The sequence below is a fragment of the Pygocentrus nattereri genome, chromosome 5 (assembly GCF_015220715.1).
Source record: "Pygocentrus nattereri isolate fPygNat1 chromosome 5, fPygNat1.pri, whole genome shotgun sequence".
NCBI lineage: Eukaryota > Metazoa > Chordata > Actinopteri > Characiformes > Serrasalmidae > Pygocentrus > Pygocentrus nattereri.
Window position 1 is genome coordinate 46431698 of NC_051215.1, and position 19222 is coordinate 46450919.

The window sequence follows — 19222 nt, forward strand, 5'->3', positions numbered from 1 at the left end:
ATGATTTCGCATCCACTACTAACGAAACCATGTGTAAAACCCATTCTATGCACATCAGCGTCTACACAGAAGTGAATGAATGTGAGTGAGTGAGTGAATGTGTGAGTGAGTGAGTGAATGATTCAGTGAGCGAGTGAGCAAATGATTCAGTGAGTGAGTGAGCAAATGATTCAGTGAGTGAATGAGCAAATAATTTAGTACGTGAGTGTAAGTAAATGATTCAGTGAGTGAGTGAGCAAATGATTCAGTGAGTGAGTGAGCAAATGTTTTAGTACGTGAGTGTAAGTGAATGATTCAGTGAGTGAGTGAGCAAATGATTCAGTGAGTGAGCAAATGATTCAGTGAGTGAGTGAGCAAATGATTCAGTGAGTGAGTGAGTGAATGATTCAGCCAGTGGGTGAGCAAGTGACGGAGTGAATTATTCCGCGAATGAGTGAGTTTGCGAACGATTCAGTGAGTGAATGAATGGATAATTCAGTGAGCAAGTGAAGGATCAAGTAAGCACGCAAGTATGTGAGTGCATGACTGGATGAAAGTATGACATGAACGAATGATTGAGTGAGCCACTGAGTGAGGGATTGAGGGAGTAAGAACATGAGTTAATGTGAGTGCTTGAGTGAGTAAGTGGATGATTGTAAATGATTGAGTGAGGAAGTAAAGGAGTGAGTGAATTAGTGAGTAAGTGAACGATTGAGTGAGTGAATGGTTTACTGAGTGATTGATTAATTAAGTGAATGAATAAGAGAGTTAGTGAGTGAGTTAATGACTCGGTGAGTAAACGATTCAGTGAGTGAATGAAGCGAGGCTCGTCAAGTGAACCCAAAAGCACATATAAAAGTATATGACGCCCCCCACCCCCCCCCCCCGTCCTCTCCACCGTTTCAAGTCTTCAGTCGCTTTTCAAAAAACCTAGAGCCTCGGGTCACGTGCTTTCATGCGTGACGTCATTTGGCTGGATAAAACGAGAGAAACCCTGTCGGTGTGTGAGCGCTGTGTGCTGCTGGTGATGGTCTGGCTGGTCATATAAAGTGCTGGACCCCGCAGTCACTAAGTGAGCAGCCTGGCTCCAGGAGCCCGCTGAGGAGGCTCTGGACGACTCGAGGGCTTGGACAGGTCATCGATAAGGCAGAGAGGGAGAGAGAGAGAGAGAGAGAGAGAGAGGGAAGGAGGGAAGGAGGGAGGGAGGGAGGGAGGGAGGGAGGGAGAAAGTGACTGATAAACTGCACCGGTTCGGCTGCTCTGTTGAACCAGTGAGCGCCATGGAGAGCGGGGCGAACGTGTCGGATGCTCTCTCTCAGTTTGCAGACCTGCTCATGGCGAACAGCAGCAGCGTGTTTTGCCGAAACTTCAGCGGCAACGCGAATCTTTTGGACCCCGACTCGAGGTGCAACCTGACGAATGATGTAAATAAAGGCTCCACTCCAGTGGTCATCGCCATCATCATCACTGCGGTTTACTCCATCGTGTGTGTGGTGGGACTGGTGGGCAACGTCCTGGTGATGTATGTGATTATCAGGTGAGTGTGGAACAGGTCCATTCGCTTGTGGATGGAGAGACAGACCCACAGGTGATCCGTGTGGACAGAGACAGCAGGCTACCTGTTGAAAGCGCTGTTAGGGTCTGAATAGGTAGTGATGCTGTGGAAGTGATGAGACTGGTGCGCTCGAAGTTGCTGATTTTCATGCTGTCAGATGCGGCTTTGAGATGGCTGTGTGTGTGTGTGTGTGTGTGTGTGTGTGTGTGTGTGTAAGTGAGGGAGAGACAGCTTGGTAAGCTTCGTCACATTCCTGCAGATCACATGTAAATAATGAGGTACATGTAATTATGTAAACACTAAGTTGTTACATTTGCAGTAAAATGTAAATATTACACTAAATTGTACACATATGATGTTCATTTAGTCAATGCTTCTTTTGAGGAGTTACCGAACTGAAATAGTAGTGCAAAAAGTAACTGACCCCTGGAACTGGACCTCTAGGGTTGGGAAGGACCACATAAATTAATGACGCTTCTAGATGTCCCCCCATGCTGTTACAACTATTCAATTCAATTCAACTTTATTATCATTATACAATACAGGGTAGTACAGTATAACGAAACACTATCTGGCTACTTTTCCAGTGCAGTAATAAAAGATGCATAGTAAACAGTGCAAAGACAAAGACAGTAAAAGACAGACATGTGCATGGTCAGTAGGTACAGGTGTCTAACACAGAGAAGATGTGCATAGGCAAGTGTTATAGGTGTACTGGACGTATAGACAGTTAGTGCATAGTCAGATATTCAAGTGTATCAGGTATATAGACAGAAAAGTGCTGGTGAACTGCAGTACAGTAAATGCAGAAGTACTATTGGTTAAAAAAGAGATGTAAACAGTGATCTGTATATAAAGTGCAGTGCTACAGAATAACTACAGAATAACCCTGACCGTTTCAGGGCTCTGGTCAGGGTTTTCCAAAAGTGAGCCACTGCATACACAGCTGCAATGGAGAGCAGGGATGGGCAATATGACAGTATGTTATTGTTATTGGGGATACACTTTGTTACAAGGCTTTTCTGAGCATATTGAACAGTTTCATATCATTATTGTAATCTGCCACTGAATGGTAGGCAGTATGGTCGGCAGCTTGTTCTCACTATAGAGATAAATTACAGCCTGCTTTTCTGAGTCTCTCATGAATAATGTCAGTACTTAAAGAACACTGATCTCATTCACACACACTGATTTTTTAAATGTGGCACTTCTGGGGGTTTATTGGCTGTACCCACTTATCAGACTTCAGAAACTAAACAACATGATGGACAGCATGTGTTGTGAAAATGTCTCCGGATATTGATATTATATTTTTGCCATATTTCAAACCCCTGAAGACAGAGCATTCTAAATATGCCGGCTGTAGCACAGGGTCAGTTCCAGTGCTGCCCCAAAGCTTCTGATGTTACTCTACCAAAAACTGGTCTGCTGCTTGTAGCTATTGTTGCTTGGGGTCTTGAAATGTACTTACTGTCCACGTACAGTGTTATGTAAAAGTTTGTGCACCCCTGGTTAAATTACATATTCAGTGAAAACAGGTTAAAACTACAGGGAACCAATTTAAATTCTAGCGCCCGATTTCTGTTTGCTGAGATTTAGAAAATGGAGAAAACCAAACAAACGATAAAAATACGTCATAACTTTTGCACAGGCCATGTTTCATGTTGTATTCCTTCCCCCAATGACTTAACGTTTGGAAATCAACCGTAGCTGTGTGTTGACGCGTGCAGACGTGTGTTCGTTATAGAGGATGTGCGAACTTAAATTTGCTTAGAAAATCAACAAAAACGTAATCGTGGCACACAAACCTTTGCATACATCTGTACATGTCACTAAAACTAGCCCTGTTAGACTATATATAGAGCCTTTTAAGCCTAAGTCATGCCAGTCAGTAAGAAGCAGGCTTTTAATCTAATGGACAACAAAAAGCATTTGCTGATTTGATATAAATTTCTGGCCTGGTAGACAGGGTCATTTCTATTAATAGATAAATAAATAAATAAATAAATAAATACAAACTTAATGGTTTGAGTTTAGATTGTAGGGGTGTATGGGTAAGACCTGCATAAGGTTGACTAGTTAGATATTTTGTACTTTGTGGAGTTACAGGGTCCACTGAGAGTTTATCAATCAATTACATTTTTAGAGGAACGTGCCTCTGGCTACTTGGTCTGCAGCCGTGACCTACCTGTGATTAATTATTTGATTGCAGCAGTTACAGTGCCGCACACACAGTACTGAATATAATGACATGTAACAAAACACTAAACACGTTAGATTTCTACAAGGTCAGTATTGGTTTATTGGGCTGTATTATCAGCCATTAATAAAGGCCTCGGGGCCAAGCAAATATGAGCTGATAATACGAGGCCGTTTAAAGACATTCTTTCCGTGAGTGCCGTGCCACAGTCATCATGTCTAATCCTGAGCATTTCCTCTCCTGAACATTGGAAGCAAGCATCAACCCAATTCCTAATGCTGTTAGTCTAATAGTGCTGTAGTATCATAATTCATACGTTTGAAGCTGTTAATGAAGTCAAAACGCCCTCGTGCCTCCTAATATATATATATAGGAGGAACTGAGTGGTCATGAGCAACAAAGAAACACAAACTGAACCACACCAAACGCCAATGAGCCCAGGTTTCACATTCATTTCTGAAATGTGGACAAGAAACGTGAAATGCAAGTGTGTCTGAAGGAAGCCAGAGTAAGAGGGCAATTATCACACTGAATGAGGAACCCCCTGAGATGCCAGCTTATAGTGCATGAAAAATGAAAGTGCAGTTTGTAAACATGGAGCAGGGAATATTTGTCTAGTAATAGGTACAGAATGCAGAAAGATAAGAGGGCAGGCACTCATTCATCACAAGGTTCAGTTCATGCACATGTAGAAGAAATCTCATTTACCGATAGCCTTGTCAAATGACCTGTCGGAGCTATGCTGTACAAAAGAAGCCATGCTGTTTGGACTATGAATGTGGTAATATCTGTTCTTTTACTCACCTTAAAATATTTAGATGCCAAATAAATTCCTCTCAACTCAATACTCATCAGGGGTCATTGGGATCATCAGTCAGATTTGACCGGGTGACACACTCACACTCACACTGTTTAGGCCTATCCTCCCACCCTGCCAACCCTACAAACTAAACACCCCGTGGTCTTACACAATTTAGTATACACACTAAATCATTTACACCCCTGAGTTTTGCACACACTCATCCAGTCACTCATTTCTTTACATTAGCCATATCATCACTGTCCAATGAAAAACACTCACCTCAAAGAGGGCAGCTTTACAGGAAAAGGCAGAAACTTTCCTAAAATGTAATGCAAGTTCATGTATTTCAAGTCGTTTTGGAGATTTTCTATTAGTCCATTCATCAGGAAATATTTACGGACAGCTATCATGTTCCAATGGTATGGAAGAATAAACATTTACATCAGTAGATACACATATTTCTTCATGGACAGTGACGATATGTCAACAAAGCTAATTACAAGGGTTGAAAGTAATAGTGTATTTACCAGGGTAACAGCATTCAGTGGAAATTTATGACATTGATTACATTTCTTATTACTTTAAAACAGTTTCAGAGCCGCTTACTCTGTATTCACTGTACTCTGGACAGCTAAACCTGCTTGCATTTTGGCAACACGGCTACAAAGGACTCTAATACTAATAATATGTAATCAATGTAATGTAATCATCTTCCGCTGAATGCTGTTACCCTTGTAAATGAAATGTAACCTAATCCCAGCACTCCAAATGTATGTAGCAAGTTAGTTAGGAAAACTAACTAATCTAGCTAGCAAAAATGCCTTCGTCTAAATCTCATAAATGGCCCTCTTTTCTTTTCTTTTCCCATTTTCCACTTATAGTCCCCTTATAGGATTTGTGTAGGTTTAACTCATCATTTTTTTAAACATGTTTCATGCTCTCTTTATATCGAAGCTGTTTTAGTGACTGTGTCTTTAAAAATGACATACGGAAATGACATCTTTTCTGATTGGCTGCCCTGTATTGTGCTTCATTCAAAGTCCTGGCTGAAGCGCTGCTTGTAACTTCTACAAAAAGTGAATGGGCAGGGCTAAACTGCCATACGCTGAATTGCTGGATATAAGTCAATGCATTGGTTATAGTGATCTCACAACCACAGTTAATTCAAACAGGACATTTTCTGCTTTGTGTCCATGAATGGACTGTGTGGACTGGGGGGAGTGACCATCACAATTTGCAGCTGTACTTACTGTATACACACTAAGTCAAACTGTTTAATTAAAAAAAAAAAGTGAATATTTTTCGTTTTTTTCGTGATCTGTGCATTGTAAGAGGAAAAATTATGCACAGAATCAAAAATGAATGAAAAATTGACCCAAAGGCTTGTTGATATAATGCCACCCCCAAAATGCTCAGTGACCTGTCTAATCTACAGTAACAGAATACAGTGTAAGCCATCACTGTTTGAAGAGTTTCATTCCTAAAGCCTGTATATCCTTAACGTTTTTGGGCATGCGACTCATTTTTGAAAGAAATAACAGCTGATGCATAATAAGAAACACAGTTTGATTCCTCATAATTAAGGTATTAAGGTGTATTACAGCACTGATATTTCTTCAATGTGTCAAGCTCACTCCCAACAATGTATAACATGGAAAAAAACAAACCTAGAAAATTCCTGAAAGTGCTTTACACATTGTTTGGCTATGAATCCCTTCCTTTTCAGAGGACATGGCTCTTTCACTGAATCTTATCCACCATCTTAATCACTGTCTACACTCTTCAAGGCCCCCAAAGGTGTTCTCTGAAATAATGCCACCGAAGAACTACTTTTGCCTCCTTCAGTAAATGGATATTTAAAAATAAAAACATAAATATAAGCTAAAAACCCATTTAGGAAGCTTTAGTTTGCAAAATGCATAAATCATAATTTGTGACACTAATGTTCAGAAGTCTCTGCTAGAAGCCAGTGGCACCCTCGGTGGTAGATAATTGCATTTACATTCTCCCAGTTATTAAAACAACGTCTAGTGTTCAGGAGCCCTTATGGAGCTCAGCCCAAGACAAACGGGAGTGGCTCGGCACAATCATGTGGAAAATCAATCTTTTAGTGAGCAGAGGAGGAAAACCGAGGGGAATTCTAATAATGCCTGAGCTTTTTGTTGTCATGGAGAAGCTCAAGAGTTTGTGCCCAACATCTCTACCTCCACTGGCACTGTACCTACAGAAGGCTTTCTGTTGCACAAAGGGGGAGACATGGAGAAACGAACAGACGCACAGCTATGTCAGATCCATATCTGTCTTTCGTACCACGGCATCTGAACATCAGGGCAGTGAGGTGTGCGACGTTAGATTTTCGACTGAGATTCCCTTTTAATGGGGTTTTTAAAATGCATAGAGGTTAATTACTCTTCATGGTTTTGTCCCCTAGAACAGCTTATGTAAGGTTCAAAAGAGAAAACTGGCACTTTCATATGCCTAATAATTCAAAGGCTGACCTTTCACATTATAATCCTTCTGCTCCACTCATTACCTGTGACATTTATGTCAGGCACACTTCATAGTTAAAAGACATCAATGTCACAGTCACTTCAGCTCCTGTGGGCAGCCTGAAGTACAACTGATCTATTTGTATTTGTGCTTTAGCTTGATTAATGCGTGGCCGGTCTAAACAGCCGACTTCCATCGTCCACTTTCTGTGTCCTTTTCTCCCTAAAATGGTTTAGCAACTTACACATCCTTCAAGTAAGCTTAGACAAGCAGTGTTGATTTTGCCTCTCAGGTCTGCCATTGTTGTTTATAATGCAAGGTAAATTTCTTCCGATGTTCTAGTTTGATTAAAGCGATCATGGCATTTGCGAATGTAAACTCGGCCGCATGTGTTGTGTTCAAATCGAGCGTGAGCCTGGACCATGCACCGCTGCCAAAAAGGGCTTTAGGAGGCATTGCATGAGTCATGATGATGCTCGTGCAACTTTAAATGGATTTTAGTTCATGGATTTTAAATGTTACAATATATTTTGGCACATACCTAAATGGTACATGACTGTGATGCAGATTTAAAGAATTATTTCACAGATTTTTTTCAACATTTTGTTAAATGGTTAAGATGTGCACAAAGTCATTCAGGGTGCTTCCATGTGAAATGCGCCATTCTAGAAAAATGTACCAGTTAGAAATATTCTCAGTGGTGGTGATAGCAACCAGATGCCTGAAGAGTTTAATGCCTCTAAAAGTTCCCTCATAGAAAGTTATTACATGGTATGGTTATGAATATGTTGATGTATGTGACATAGTTTGGAGATACACTTTTGTCCTGAAACATATTTTAAAATAATAGTCTCAATATAGTCCCAAAAGATTCCAGATTGGAATGGTAACTTTACAGGGGAAGGAAAAAACATACTTTGCTTTTAATGTAAGCCAATGGAACCAGGTGTTTTTCCCAAGTAATACTGGGCTATATATGTGTATGTATGTGTGTATGTATGTGTGTATGTGTGTGTGTATGTATGTGTATGTATGTGTATGTATGTGTGTATGTGAATGTATGTATGTGTGTGTGTGTGTATCTATGTATGTGTGTGTATGTATGTGTATGTCATGTATGTATGTATGCGTGTGTGTGTATGTGTATGTATGTATGCGTGTATATGTGTGTGTATGTATATATGTGTATGTGGGTGTATGTCTGTATGTATGTGTGTGTGTGTGTATGTATGTGTATGTGTATGTATGTATGTGTATGTATGTGTATGTATGTGTCTGTCTGTCTGTCTGTCTGTCTGTCTGTATGTATGTATGTATGTATGTATGTATGGTAGACAATGCAACCCCAGGTTCCCACCAAGTCTCTAAGCTTTTTTACAACAATCTAATTAACCAACACAAACATTGTGTTTAAGTTTAAAATGTGGTATTCACCTTTAACACCATTGCTACTGAAGTTCAGAAATGTGAATCCTTTTTGTTTGAAGTTTGATATTATGATCCACAGTAAAATGAGTTGATCAGTGTTTCACTGGGGAAATCGTTTGAAGACGAGGTTCTTATAGACTTAACTAATGTTCAGTCGGTGTTAAAATAATGGAACCTGGAGGAAAAATGGTTCATCTGAACAGATGAGAAACTACATGTTGGTGGTCATTGTTCTGAACATAAATAGTGAGGTGTTGATTAAAATTGATCTCGCTGGTCTACATTGACTACATGTCAGCACACAACAAACACGTTACAAATGGAGGGTTTCATAAAATGGAAATGTTGGTTCAAGTGCGTTTTCATCTTTCAGCAGCTTTATGGATCTCTGTGGAATTGGTCATGAATCCCAATGTGCTGCAGACTCCTGACTGCCCCTCATGCTGGTCTCTACATTAGTCCTGCTGCGCACTGACCCAGCGAGTCCAGCAATGTTTGTAACATAAATAGTGGAACACTGCGACCTCTCTGGAAAAAACTGAAAAACTGAAAAAAGGACATCAGAGCACACTATGTACCAAAAAAAGATCTTTAACTATGTCTTTCTTAATGTGTTGCCAGCTATACATTCAGAGACTTTGGCTTTGTCCCCTTTAATTCATTCAGATATTCCCCCTAGAGTAGGTGGGACATGCATACTCAGCATAGTGAACTGTATTAGCTACCATTTTTGTGTGCTACTGCGAGATGCATAGTAGATGCTTTATATGATGCCAAAAAAAATTGGGATAGTATGGAAAATAAAAGAAGCCACGATTTAAAAAAATTTTACTTTGACTTGTATTTCATTGCCGAAAGTATGAACACAAAGTATTTCATGTTTTGTCTGGGAAACTTAATTTTATTTGTAAATATTCATCTATTCTGGCCATTCAGGCTGCAACATATTCCAAAAAAAGGTTGGACAGGAGCGATTTAGGGCTATTAATGAGGTAAAAGGATTAAATAATGATGTGTTTAAAAACAGGTTATGTCACCAGGTGACTGTAATCATGATTTAGTACAAAAGCAGCATCCAGAAAAAGCCTAGACCTTTAGGAGCAAAGATGGGCTGAGGACTGCATTTGCCAACATCTGTATGACAAAATTATTGAAAAAATTAAACATAAAGTTCCTCAAAGATAGATAAGAAGTGATTTGGGATAATCATAACATAATTAACAGACTATGGAGGAATTTCAGTGCATAAAAGACAGAGATGCAAACCTAAACTGAATAAACATGTTCTCCAACTGTCACTCATCAATAAGCAATAGAACCACATGGGTCTAAGGGTTACTTTGGCAAACTGTTGTCAAGCACTACAATATGTAGTTACATCCACAAATGCCAGTTTAATGTATGTCAGCTGAAAAGTACTTAGAGATTTTGGAGTAACAAATGCTGCCTTCGAGATGACATCTTTTTCAGGCACACCCTACATATTTCACCAAGACAATGCAAGACCACACATCACAATGGCATGGCTGTGGAGGAAGGTGAGCAGTCCCCAGTAGAGAGTGTGTGGTGCATCTTGAAAACTGTTGCACACCTTAAAACCTTAAAACAGGAAGAACGGGACAAAAATACACCTTAAATGCTTCATCACTTGGTGTCTTCAGTCCCAACACATCTTTTAAAGTGTTGTGAAAAGGAATGGCAGCATTACCAAACGATAAACGTTTTACTGATACAACTTTTTTTTTTAAAATGCAAGAATCAAAGTGTTTATTTTGAAAAAGTAAAACAATAAAATACATGCGGTAAAACATTGTATTGTGTTGTCGTATTGTTTTCAGTGTAATACAGGTCAAAACTAACTTACAAATCAGTTTTAATGTAACATACCATCCCAACATTTTCTGATTTGGGGTTGTAGATGCTCCCTTTGTTTTTATCTAGCATAATATAACATAATGCCTATTAAATGCAGCTGAACTTTGAGTTGAATTTAATAGTTAAGCAACAGAACAAAAGGGAGTGTGTTACCAGAAATAGCAACACAGCTGGGATTCGGACCCATGAAACAAGCTGAAGGCAGGTTCTATATATAAGCAGCCTTGATGTTGTTCATGCTTTTACTGAACGGTTCTGAAAAGTAAAGAAAGAAATAAAGCAAAGAACATTGAAATCTGCTTCATCATTGTGATTATGTCCTCCATTTGTGTTTTACGAATAGAGCCTTAAAATGCTCACAATATCAGGTTCAGCTCAGTGTTTTTAGTTATTTGCCAAATTAACCTGAATGTTCTTTTGTTTTAGTCAGTCTATGAAGCTTTTCACAGCCTATCTTGTTTGCTTGTATTCTGTTTATTTTGTTGAATTCAGGTTTGTTTAGCTGTTCTGCCTTCACAGCTGCCAATTTAAAAGTTTGCTGGGCAACAACAGGTTTGAAATTTGATGAGGGTCTGCCATCACTCTCTTTTTAAGAGTCTGACCAAACAGGCTGCAGCTCAAATTTTATCTTGTAGAAGTTATCCAGTTTCTGATTTTGTATGTGCTGAAGTTGAAACTTGGTACATAAACATAAACACGCAACATAAAATGAGTCATTATTTAACAATAGGTGTTCGGTTGAATGATACAGGTATTGTGAGAACCTTCTTAGCCACTCAGGTTGAGTCTATCTTCAGAGTCTATCTTTGAGTCTATATTTAAATCTTCAGTTACCAATACCTTATCAATAATGTTGCATTTACATTATGATGGTAGATGGATATGTAATGGAGCAGAGGCAGAAAAGTCTGCCACCTCCAGCAGTAATGTGAGTGTACCACAGTGTTAGGTGCTCACTTTGCCCAACTTTTGCTGGACATATCTGTAGAATTAAATGGACATTGCTTTTTCTAGAGCCATGGATGTTGAAACTGACCATTTAATGCGCTAAGAAACATTTGAGCCCTTGCAATGAAAAAGAGTATATATGATTTTCCTTTTTTTTATCATGATATGGCAGATTTGATGTCCTGTATGCTAAATACAGTGGCCATTAAAATGTAAAAAGCATAGTTTGGCTTTTATTGTAAAGGTTATACAAAATAAAAGAAAATAAAAGAACTGATAATCCAAAAAACGGGTGCAATGGGTTAATATATGGTTTTTCATTGGAGGGGCTTCCTTTTGTGTTATCAAAACACTTTATAAGGTAACGTAGTGTATAACAGCCTCACTCATTATCGTTATAGGTTGTGTACCATCACTGTTTACAACAATTGTGCTATGAGGCACAGAACACTGTTTTCAAGCCACATTTTCATGACTTCTGAAGTTGTGCTGTTGTGCTTTTTATGCTCGTAATGTTGTACTTCTGTCAGCTGGACACTCCCAGAACGCCTTATAGACGTCAATTGAGACTAGACTCACAAAGCAGGTGCCGATTTTTCAGTTTTGTTAAAAAAAAGGTGATGAGGGTTATTTCCACTCCTCATCTGAATATTTCAGCCATTGTCTTGAAACAGAAGAAAAATGACGTGGACAGGGGGCCACATGTTTTCTATCACTAAATAAAAAAGCTCAGTGCTGCCTTTATTGCTGGGTGCACTGTAGTTGTTTCAGCACACACAGTGTCACAGGCTTATTATTGTTTTTTTTTGGTCAGAGTAACAATGAAACATGACTGAAGTATGAATTATAGCTCTGTCCATGCATTTCTTTGCTCATAATGGTGGTCTGTGACACAAAAAATGTTTGCTCTTGTTAGATAATGTTGTTTACATCTTAGCTGGCTTTAAAGGGTTACAGTAGGACAGAAGTCTACTGGATGTGTGCTGGAGACTGACTATAAGCCCTGCTTTCTCTGACACTTCAGTGCCATCAAGGAACCTGTAAACCATGATCCTTCAGCCTTCAATCACACCTGAGCTTGACAAATAACAGCACGCTCTGAATCGGCGCCAGGCTCTGGCATGGACAGATAGGTGCAGACAGAGCGTCTGGATGAGCTTTAATGGATTGGCTCCAGGTGCTTGGACAGAACTGGGCTGGCTGATTTGGCCACAGGCAGAGAGTGGTTGACGTCTCTTACATAAGCTTTCATTTGCCTTTTCATGCTTGACTCACCCAGATTATTTTGTCTTGATCTATTGTAGCTACTTTATTTTTCCTCCACTCTGTCTGATGACTTTCAATGAGGCCAAGCACTGTCATGTAAGAGAAAAGAAGCTTTTGAGGGAGTTTTCATGGCACTTTTTGCTTCTTGTTCCACCAAACAATGGTTTATGTTGACTTCACGAGTGTGTCGCTCTCAGAGCTCGCCTTTGTGGAACTGACAGTTGCTTTTTAAACAGTGTTGCGTTTCTTGCAGTAGAGTTTATTTAAAATTAGTCATGCACATGGGCCTTTTAAGCGTTTGTCAGACTCTTTCTCTTTTAACAATGTCCTATTGTGCAGACGTGACGCTCAAGGACACTTACGGACATTCGTGATCTGTGAATTCTCGAACTCCGCAATGCATCCTTGATTATCGCGTTTGCTAATCCGTATTTGGAATGTAGAGAACTCAGTTGGAAAAAACACAGTAACAAGGGTGCATCAATGAGCAGATTGCACAGAAGTAGATGACACAAAAAAGACAGAACATGTTCTGGGTGTTCCCTAGCAACAAGCTAATCCTGGGGTTTTGTAATAGTAATGAAAGCTGGTTCGCCACTGATAGCAATAGAACCTGCTCTACCTGATGATATTAGATTTGGCTCATATTTTTCTGGACCAAAAGTGCTTTTATTATGATTTTCCATGATCCTGTTTCTAATTGGAGAAAAAGAAGGGAAGTTAGCCCTTTACAAGGCCAGGACAGTCAAATGGTCAAATGGTTTTGATGTGGTCCGCTTGATTGAAGTTTTTATATCTTCCTATTAAAAACCCGTTTTCAGTGACAAACTGATTTTTAGAATTTACAGCAACGACAGATGATTTTATTAGCTCATAAATAGTACAGTCACAATGCAGAAAGAGCAGTAAAATGGCCTTTTATTTCTGTCTCTGTTGTCAGTCACTACATAACTCTGGCTCTTGCTGCATGCCAAGGCCTGAGGGCTGGTTGTCATCTCTTAGCATGCTACATCTTCTTCAGTGCCACTTCACTTCACATGTATCCAAAATTACAAACCCCTGAACTCAAACCACCCTACAGCAGACCAGGTTTCATGTCTTTTTGAGGCTGTTGGCTCAGATAAAGCCTTTCCATCACTTTCAGTATAAATTTGAATCATAGAACAGAGGGTACAACAGTTGAAGCACATGGCCAAGAGTATGTGGACCTGACAACTTGAAGGTCTCATCCCCCCCCCCCCCCCTTCTCACATTTGCCCCCCAAGATTTGAAAGTATGTCAGAATTTGTGCCTCTTTAGTCAAACGAGCATTTGTGAGGTCAGGCACTGATGTTGGACAAGAAGGCCTGGCTCACAATCAATGTTCCAGTTCATCCCTAAGGTGTTCAGAGGGGTTGTGGTCAGGGCTCTGTGCAAGCTACTGGAGTTCCTCTGCACTAAACTATTCAAACTCTGTCTTAGTCGACACTACTTTGTGCACAGGGACAGAGGACAGAGTTATCCTGGAATAGGAAAAGGACTTCCCCAAAACCTGTTGTCACAAAGTTCTTAGCATGTAATTGTCTAAAATGTCTTTTGCGTTTAGCATTAAAATCACCCTTCACTATAAATAAAGGTCTGAACCCAAACCCTGAAAACAGCCCCAGACCATTATCCCTCCTCCACCAAACTTTACTTTTGGCACTATGCATTCTGATAGGTGGTCTTCTCCTGGCGTCTGCCAAACATAGTTTCATCTATTGGCTTGCCAGATAGTGAAGCGTGCTTCACCACTTCAGAGAACACATTTCCACTGCTCCAGAGTCGAGTGGTGGCATGCTTTACACCACTCCAGCCAATGGTTGGCATTGCAAATAGTGATCTCAGGCTTGTGTGCAGCTGCTCAGCTCTCAACGCATAGTTCTTGTGCTGATGTTGCTCCCAGTAGCAGTTTTGAACTCTCTAGTGAGGAATGCAAGTTAGGTGATTTTTATGCACTACACATTTCAGCACTTATCAGCCCCACTCTGAAAGGCCGTGTGTTCTTCCACGTTGTAGCTGAGCTGTTGCTCCCCCAAGGTGCATCCATTTCACGATAAAAGTACTTATTATTTACAGAATTTTTATCACATTTGAGAAGCTTTCTTTTTCCCTGTTTTAGTCTCCAAAACCATGATATCTCAAAAACTCAACAATACTTGGGTTAGACTGATTTTTCCACTTTCACATTCAAGGTTTACCTTGGGTACTTGATTATAATGTATACATCACTAAGCTACTGAGCTTGAGAGGAGAAGGTTCTATATTATATGGTAATATTACCAAACGCCATGAAACATGCTTTACATCATCAGTTTTATTGGTGATACGCTCTTTAAAACAAGGTTCTTCGAGGATTTTTCAGTAAAAGCAGTGGTTCTATAAAGAACCACGAACACTCAATAAACCATTTGAATGCATAAATGGTTCTTTTGGAAAAAAAAACAAACTAATAGATAGATTTGGTTTAAAAACGGTTCTCTATAGCACCAAAATGGGTTCCACTGTTGTTTCTATTCAAAGAGTATGGTATAGTTACCCATATGGAAGAAAAATGTTTTAGATTAGATTCTTTATTGTCCTCAAAATAGGAAATTGTATGCACATATTCTGGCTATCATGTCGTAACCTCATAACTACATATTGTTCTTTTTTTCATACAAGGTTACAACAAAAATAATACATTTACAGCCAACATATATGTCCATTATGTATTCTTAAATACAAAACAGTGGTCGCAAACCCTAGACTTGGACTTCTACCTACCCGAGGAGTCTAGTCTCCCACACCTCCAGCTAATTCACTTCTTCAGAAGTCTTTGATTGGCTGGATCAGATGTTAGTGTTAGGTAGGAGGCGGGTCAGAAGGTGGAGTGCAGGTTTAAACCAAACTCTGCATTAAAGGAAATTTCGAGGAGGAGAGTTGGGAGTGCTATGATAGAAGAACCCTTTTTCCCTAAAGCAGGGGTTCTCAAGAAAGTCCTCCTAGACAGTCCACATTTTTGCTCCAGTCCAGCTCACAACCCATCGGAATAGAGCAAAAATGTGAGCTATCTGGGGAGCCCTGAGGCATGGTTTGAGAACCACTAGAGCCTTTTAATGCATGGTTCTATAAAGAACCATTTTAGTAAATGAGATATATATATGCGTGAAGAACCTTTTAAAGTTTAAAGAAGCTCTGCATCTATAAAAGTTCTAGGAAGAACCCTAAATTTGGTGTAAAACCGTTACATTATGTGGAGGTTCTTTTAAACCTTCGAAAGGTTCTTCACACTCACAAATCGCTTTTTCTCACATAGTTCTTTAGGGAGCCAAGGATGGTTCTTTTTATGGCATTGCTCAAAAAACATGTACGGTACCTCTTTTCCAAAATTCCAAAAGCTGACTGCTTTCGCATCTCATATTCCTCCCTACACGAGACTGGCCCTGCAGAGTCCCGCTGCAGCTTAATGAGAGGTTTTGCTTGCAAGACAGCATCCTTCATGTTGAATGTGACACTGTAGGAAAGCAAAGCCATAGATTTTTTGATTTTGTTACCAAACAGTGAATGTGCTGCGGAAAGGCTATCTGAATATGGAACCTCAGAAAATAACAGCTGTTACAAATTCTAACAGAGAAATCTTCAGGCTAATGCGACAATAATGAGCAATCCATTTTTAACATGTTTCCAGCAAGCATCTAAAGCGCTGCGGACTACGCTCCCAATTGGTGATTAGAAACTGCATTCAATGCCTTTGAAGACTGATGTGCCATATAGCGTGTGAGGTAATGGATCCCTGGGACATCCGCACAATTAGAGGCAAACTCTAGTGAGGAAAAATAAGTGCTGTGATCATTTATCTGGTGCGAAGAGGCTTTGATGACTCTGTTATCATCAAAAATGGCTGCCAGTCTGTAGTTTCACGCTGTTTTACAAGACAGCAGTTTAGTGTATGAGCAAATGCTTAAGAACACGGAAACTGAGCACTTTGTATGTTTTGCTGGTTATTTTGAACTTCATTTAATGCCAAAATGATTATTTGCAATGCAGGTTACACATACTTTAGATTGTTTACAGTTCTGAGGAAGAGATAAGACGTAGTGCAGAGGAGCTGAAGACCAGTGCTTATATATATATATATATATATATATATATACACACACACACACACACACACACACACACACACACACACACATATACACACACACACACACAATGTATGCCATGGTTTGTTTTATAGAAATTTGGATATAGAAATTTTTCCATTAAAGAAAAATGTCATATTTGACTGTGTTCTCTGTAGAGGGTGTGTTAACTGATTGTCTCTTAGAAAATTACAAAACATGTTGTTTCACTGGGGGTATTCAAACCTTTACATACACTGTGTGCACATTTATTAGGCAAGTCTTATTTTTGAGGATTATTAATGACCAACTACAGTGCTCTCATTTAATCCACAATGTTAATAAACCTCAAACATGAATGTTTAAGAAAGTAAAAGTGAGGTTTTGGCTTTCTTAGGAGAAGATCTATATGGGCACAATTATTGGGCAACTATTAATGTGCAGAATTATTACGCAGTTAAATGAAAAACAAACATTTTCCCATCTCACGTTTTTATTATCATCTGTTCAAGTGAGAATTAGAAACAAGCAACTCAACTTTCCAATGAACATTTCTGAGAAATAAAAAAATCAGTGACCAGTATAGCCACCCTTCTTTTCAATAACAGTGAACAGCCTTCCATTCATGGAGTCGGTCAGTTTCTTGATCTGTTGACGATCAACTTTTTGTGCATCAGCAACCACAGCCTCCCAGACCCTGTTTAGAGAGGTGTCCTGTTTTCCTTCACTGTAAATCTCCCGTTTAAGAATTGCCCACAAGTTCTCAGTTGGGTTCAGGTCAGGTGAGGAAGGGGGCCATGTCATAAGTTTTTCATCTTTAATGCCTTTACTGGCGAGCCATGCAGAGGAGTACTTGGATGCATGTGATGGAGCATGTCCTGCCTAAAAATCATGGTCTTTTTGAAAGATGCAGATTCTTCCTGGACCACTGCTTAAAGAAAGTGTCTTCTAAAAACTGGCAGTAGGCTTGGGAGTTGATTTTGAGCCCATCTTCAAACTGAAAAGGTCCAACCAGCTCATCTTTAATAATACCAGCCCATACCAGTACCCCACCTCCACCTTGCTGGCGTCTGACTCGAGGTGGAGCTCTGTCCCGTTACTGATCCAGCCACGGGCCCATCCATCTGGTCCGTCAAGAGCCACTTTCATTTCATGAGTCCATAAAACCTTTGAAAAATCTGTCTTCAGATATTTCTTGGACCAGTCTAGACACTTCAGCTTATGTCTTGTTCAGTGGTGGTCGGGTTTCAGCCTTCCTTACCTTGGCCACGTCTCTGAGCGCTGAACATCTTGTACTTCTTGATACTCCAGCTAGGTTGCAGTTCTGGAATATGACAGAACTGGAAGATAATGGGTTCCTGGTGGCTTCACTCTTGATTCTTCTCAAATCCTTGGCAGTTAATTTGTGTCTTTTTTTCTCAGCACGTTTCTTGCGACCCTGTTGACTATTTGCAACAAAACGTTTGATGGTTCTGTGATCACGCCCAAATATCTTAGCAATTTCAAGAGTTCTGCATCCCTCTGAGAGACTTTTGGTAATTTTTGACTTTTCAGAGTCAGTTCAGTCTCTTTTTTGGCCCATTTTGCCTGAAGAAAAAAGCTGCCTAATAATTATAAACACACCTTGATATGGGGTGTTGACCTCCTTAGGCCACACCCTCCCTCATTACACAGATACACATCACCTGCTATGCTTAAATCCATTAAGCATTCAAGTTTATCCAGCTTGGAGTTAGAAAATATGCCTAAAAATGATAATATGTTCACTTGCCTAATAATTGTGCACACAGTGTACAACAGTATGAATCTAGATAAAACATGAGTGGCAGTTGAACAAACACTGAGTCCGAAATTATCCAGAACTGGTGAATAAAAATTATACTAGTATCGCTTGAATTGATTATTTTACTCATGAATATGTAAATTCTGGAGGTGTGAGAGGTCAGCCTTGCTAAAGTCATTTAGTCACTAGATGTGATGAAGCGTGCCATTCCAGACTCTCAATCAGAGAAATGAAAAGTAGGTTGTGGTATAATTAGTTTAAACTCCTTTTTGTAGACGCTCTCCTTATGCAGGATTCGTGACTAGCAAGGCATTTGCGCAGTCGTGTAGCCTAGATAGAAATAACTTGTTGTGCTGCATTTCGCAAAAAAATAAATTGTGCTTCCTTGGAAATGCCATAGGCTTATTGGTTAAAATGTCATTTACTTTTGCATTTGAGAAATAGGGGGTCCTCAAAGGCCAGATACAGCATTTCTCTCACATTTCAGAAGCCATCCTTGGACACCACTCCTTCTATCTTGTTTTAAGAGCCCATATCTATGACCTCTGCATAAAGAGTTTCATTCCGAAATGCTGTACATCCATTTCTAAACATTTTGAATGTAAAGAGATTTGAAAAGAGTAGCAGGTGATGTATAAAGAACTTTGTCAAAAACACATTGTTATTTCTCTAAAAAAAAAAAAAAGGTCAGCTTGAGCCGATAACATTCTACCTTCTGATTAAGTTACCAAATTCACGGCTTACATCATCTGTGGAAATCCTTTTGTTAGGC

The 19222-nt window shown here is 39.6% G+C and overlaps 1 protein-coding gene across 1 annotated transcript in view; it reads left to right on the forward strand.

Moving 5' to 3' along the window:
• Window positions 1–1186: 1186 nt before the first annotated feature.
• The window catches only part of oprm1 (opioid receptor, mu 1), a 30164-nt gene continuing 12128 nt past the window's right edge, over window positions 1187–19222 (forward strand). The window contains exon 1 of the mRNA XM_017710407.2: window positions 1187–1516. Coding sequence (XP_017565896.1) covers window positions 1260–1516 — 257 coding nt within the window. The 5' untranslated portion in view covers window positions 1187–1259. The remainder of the gene's footprint in view (window positions 1517–19222) is intronic.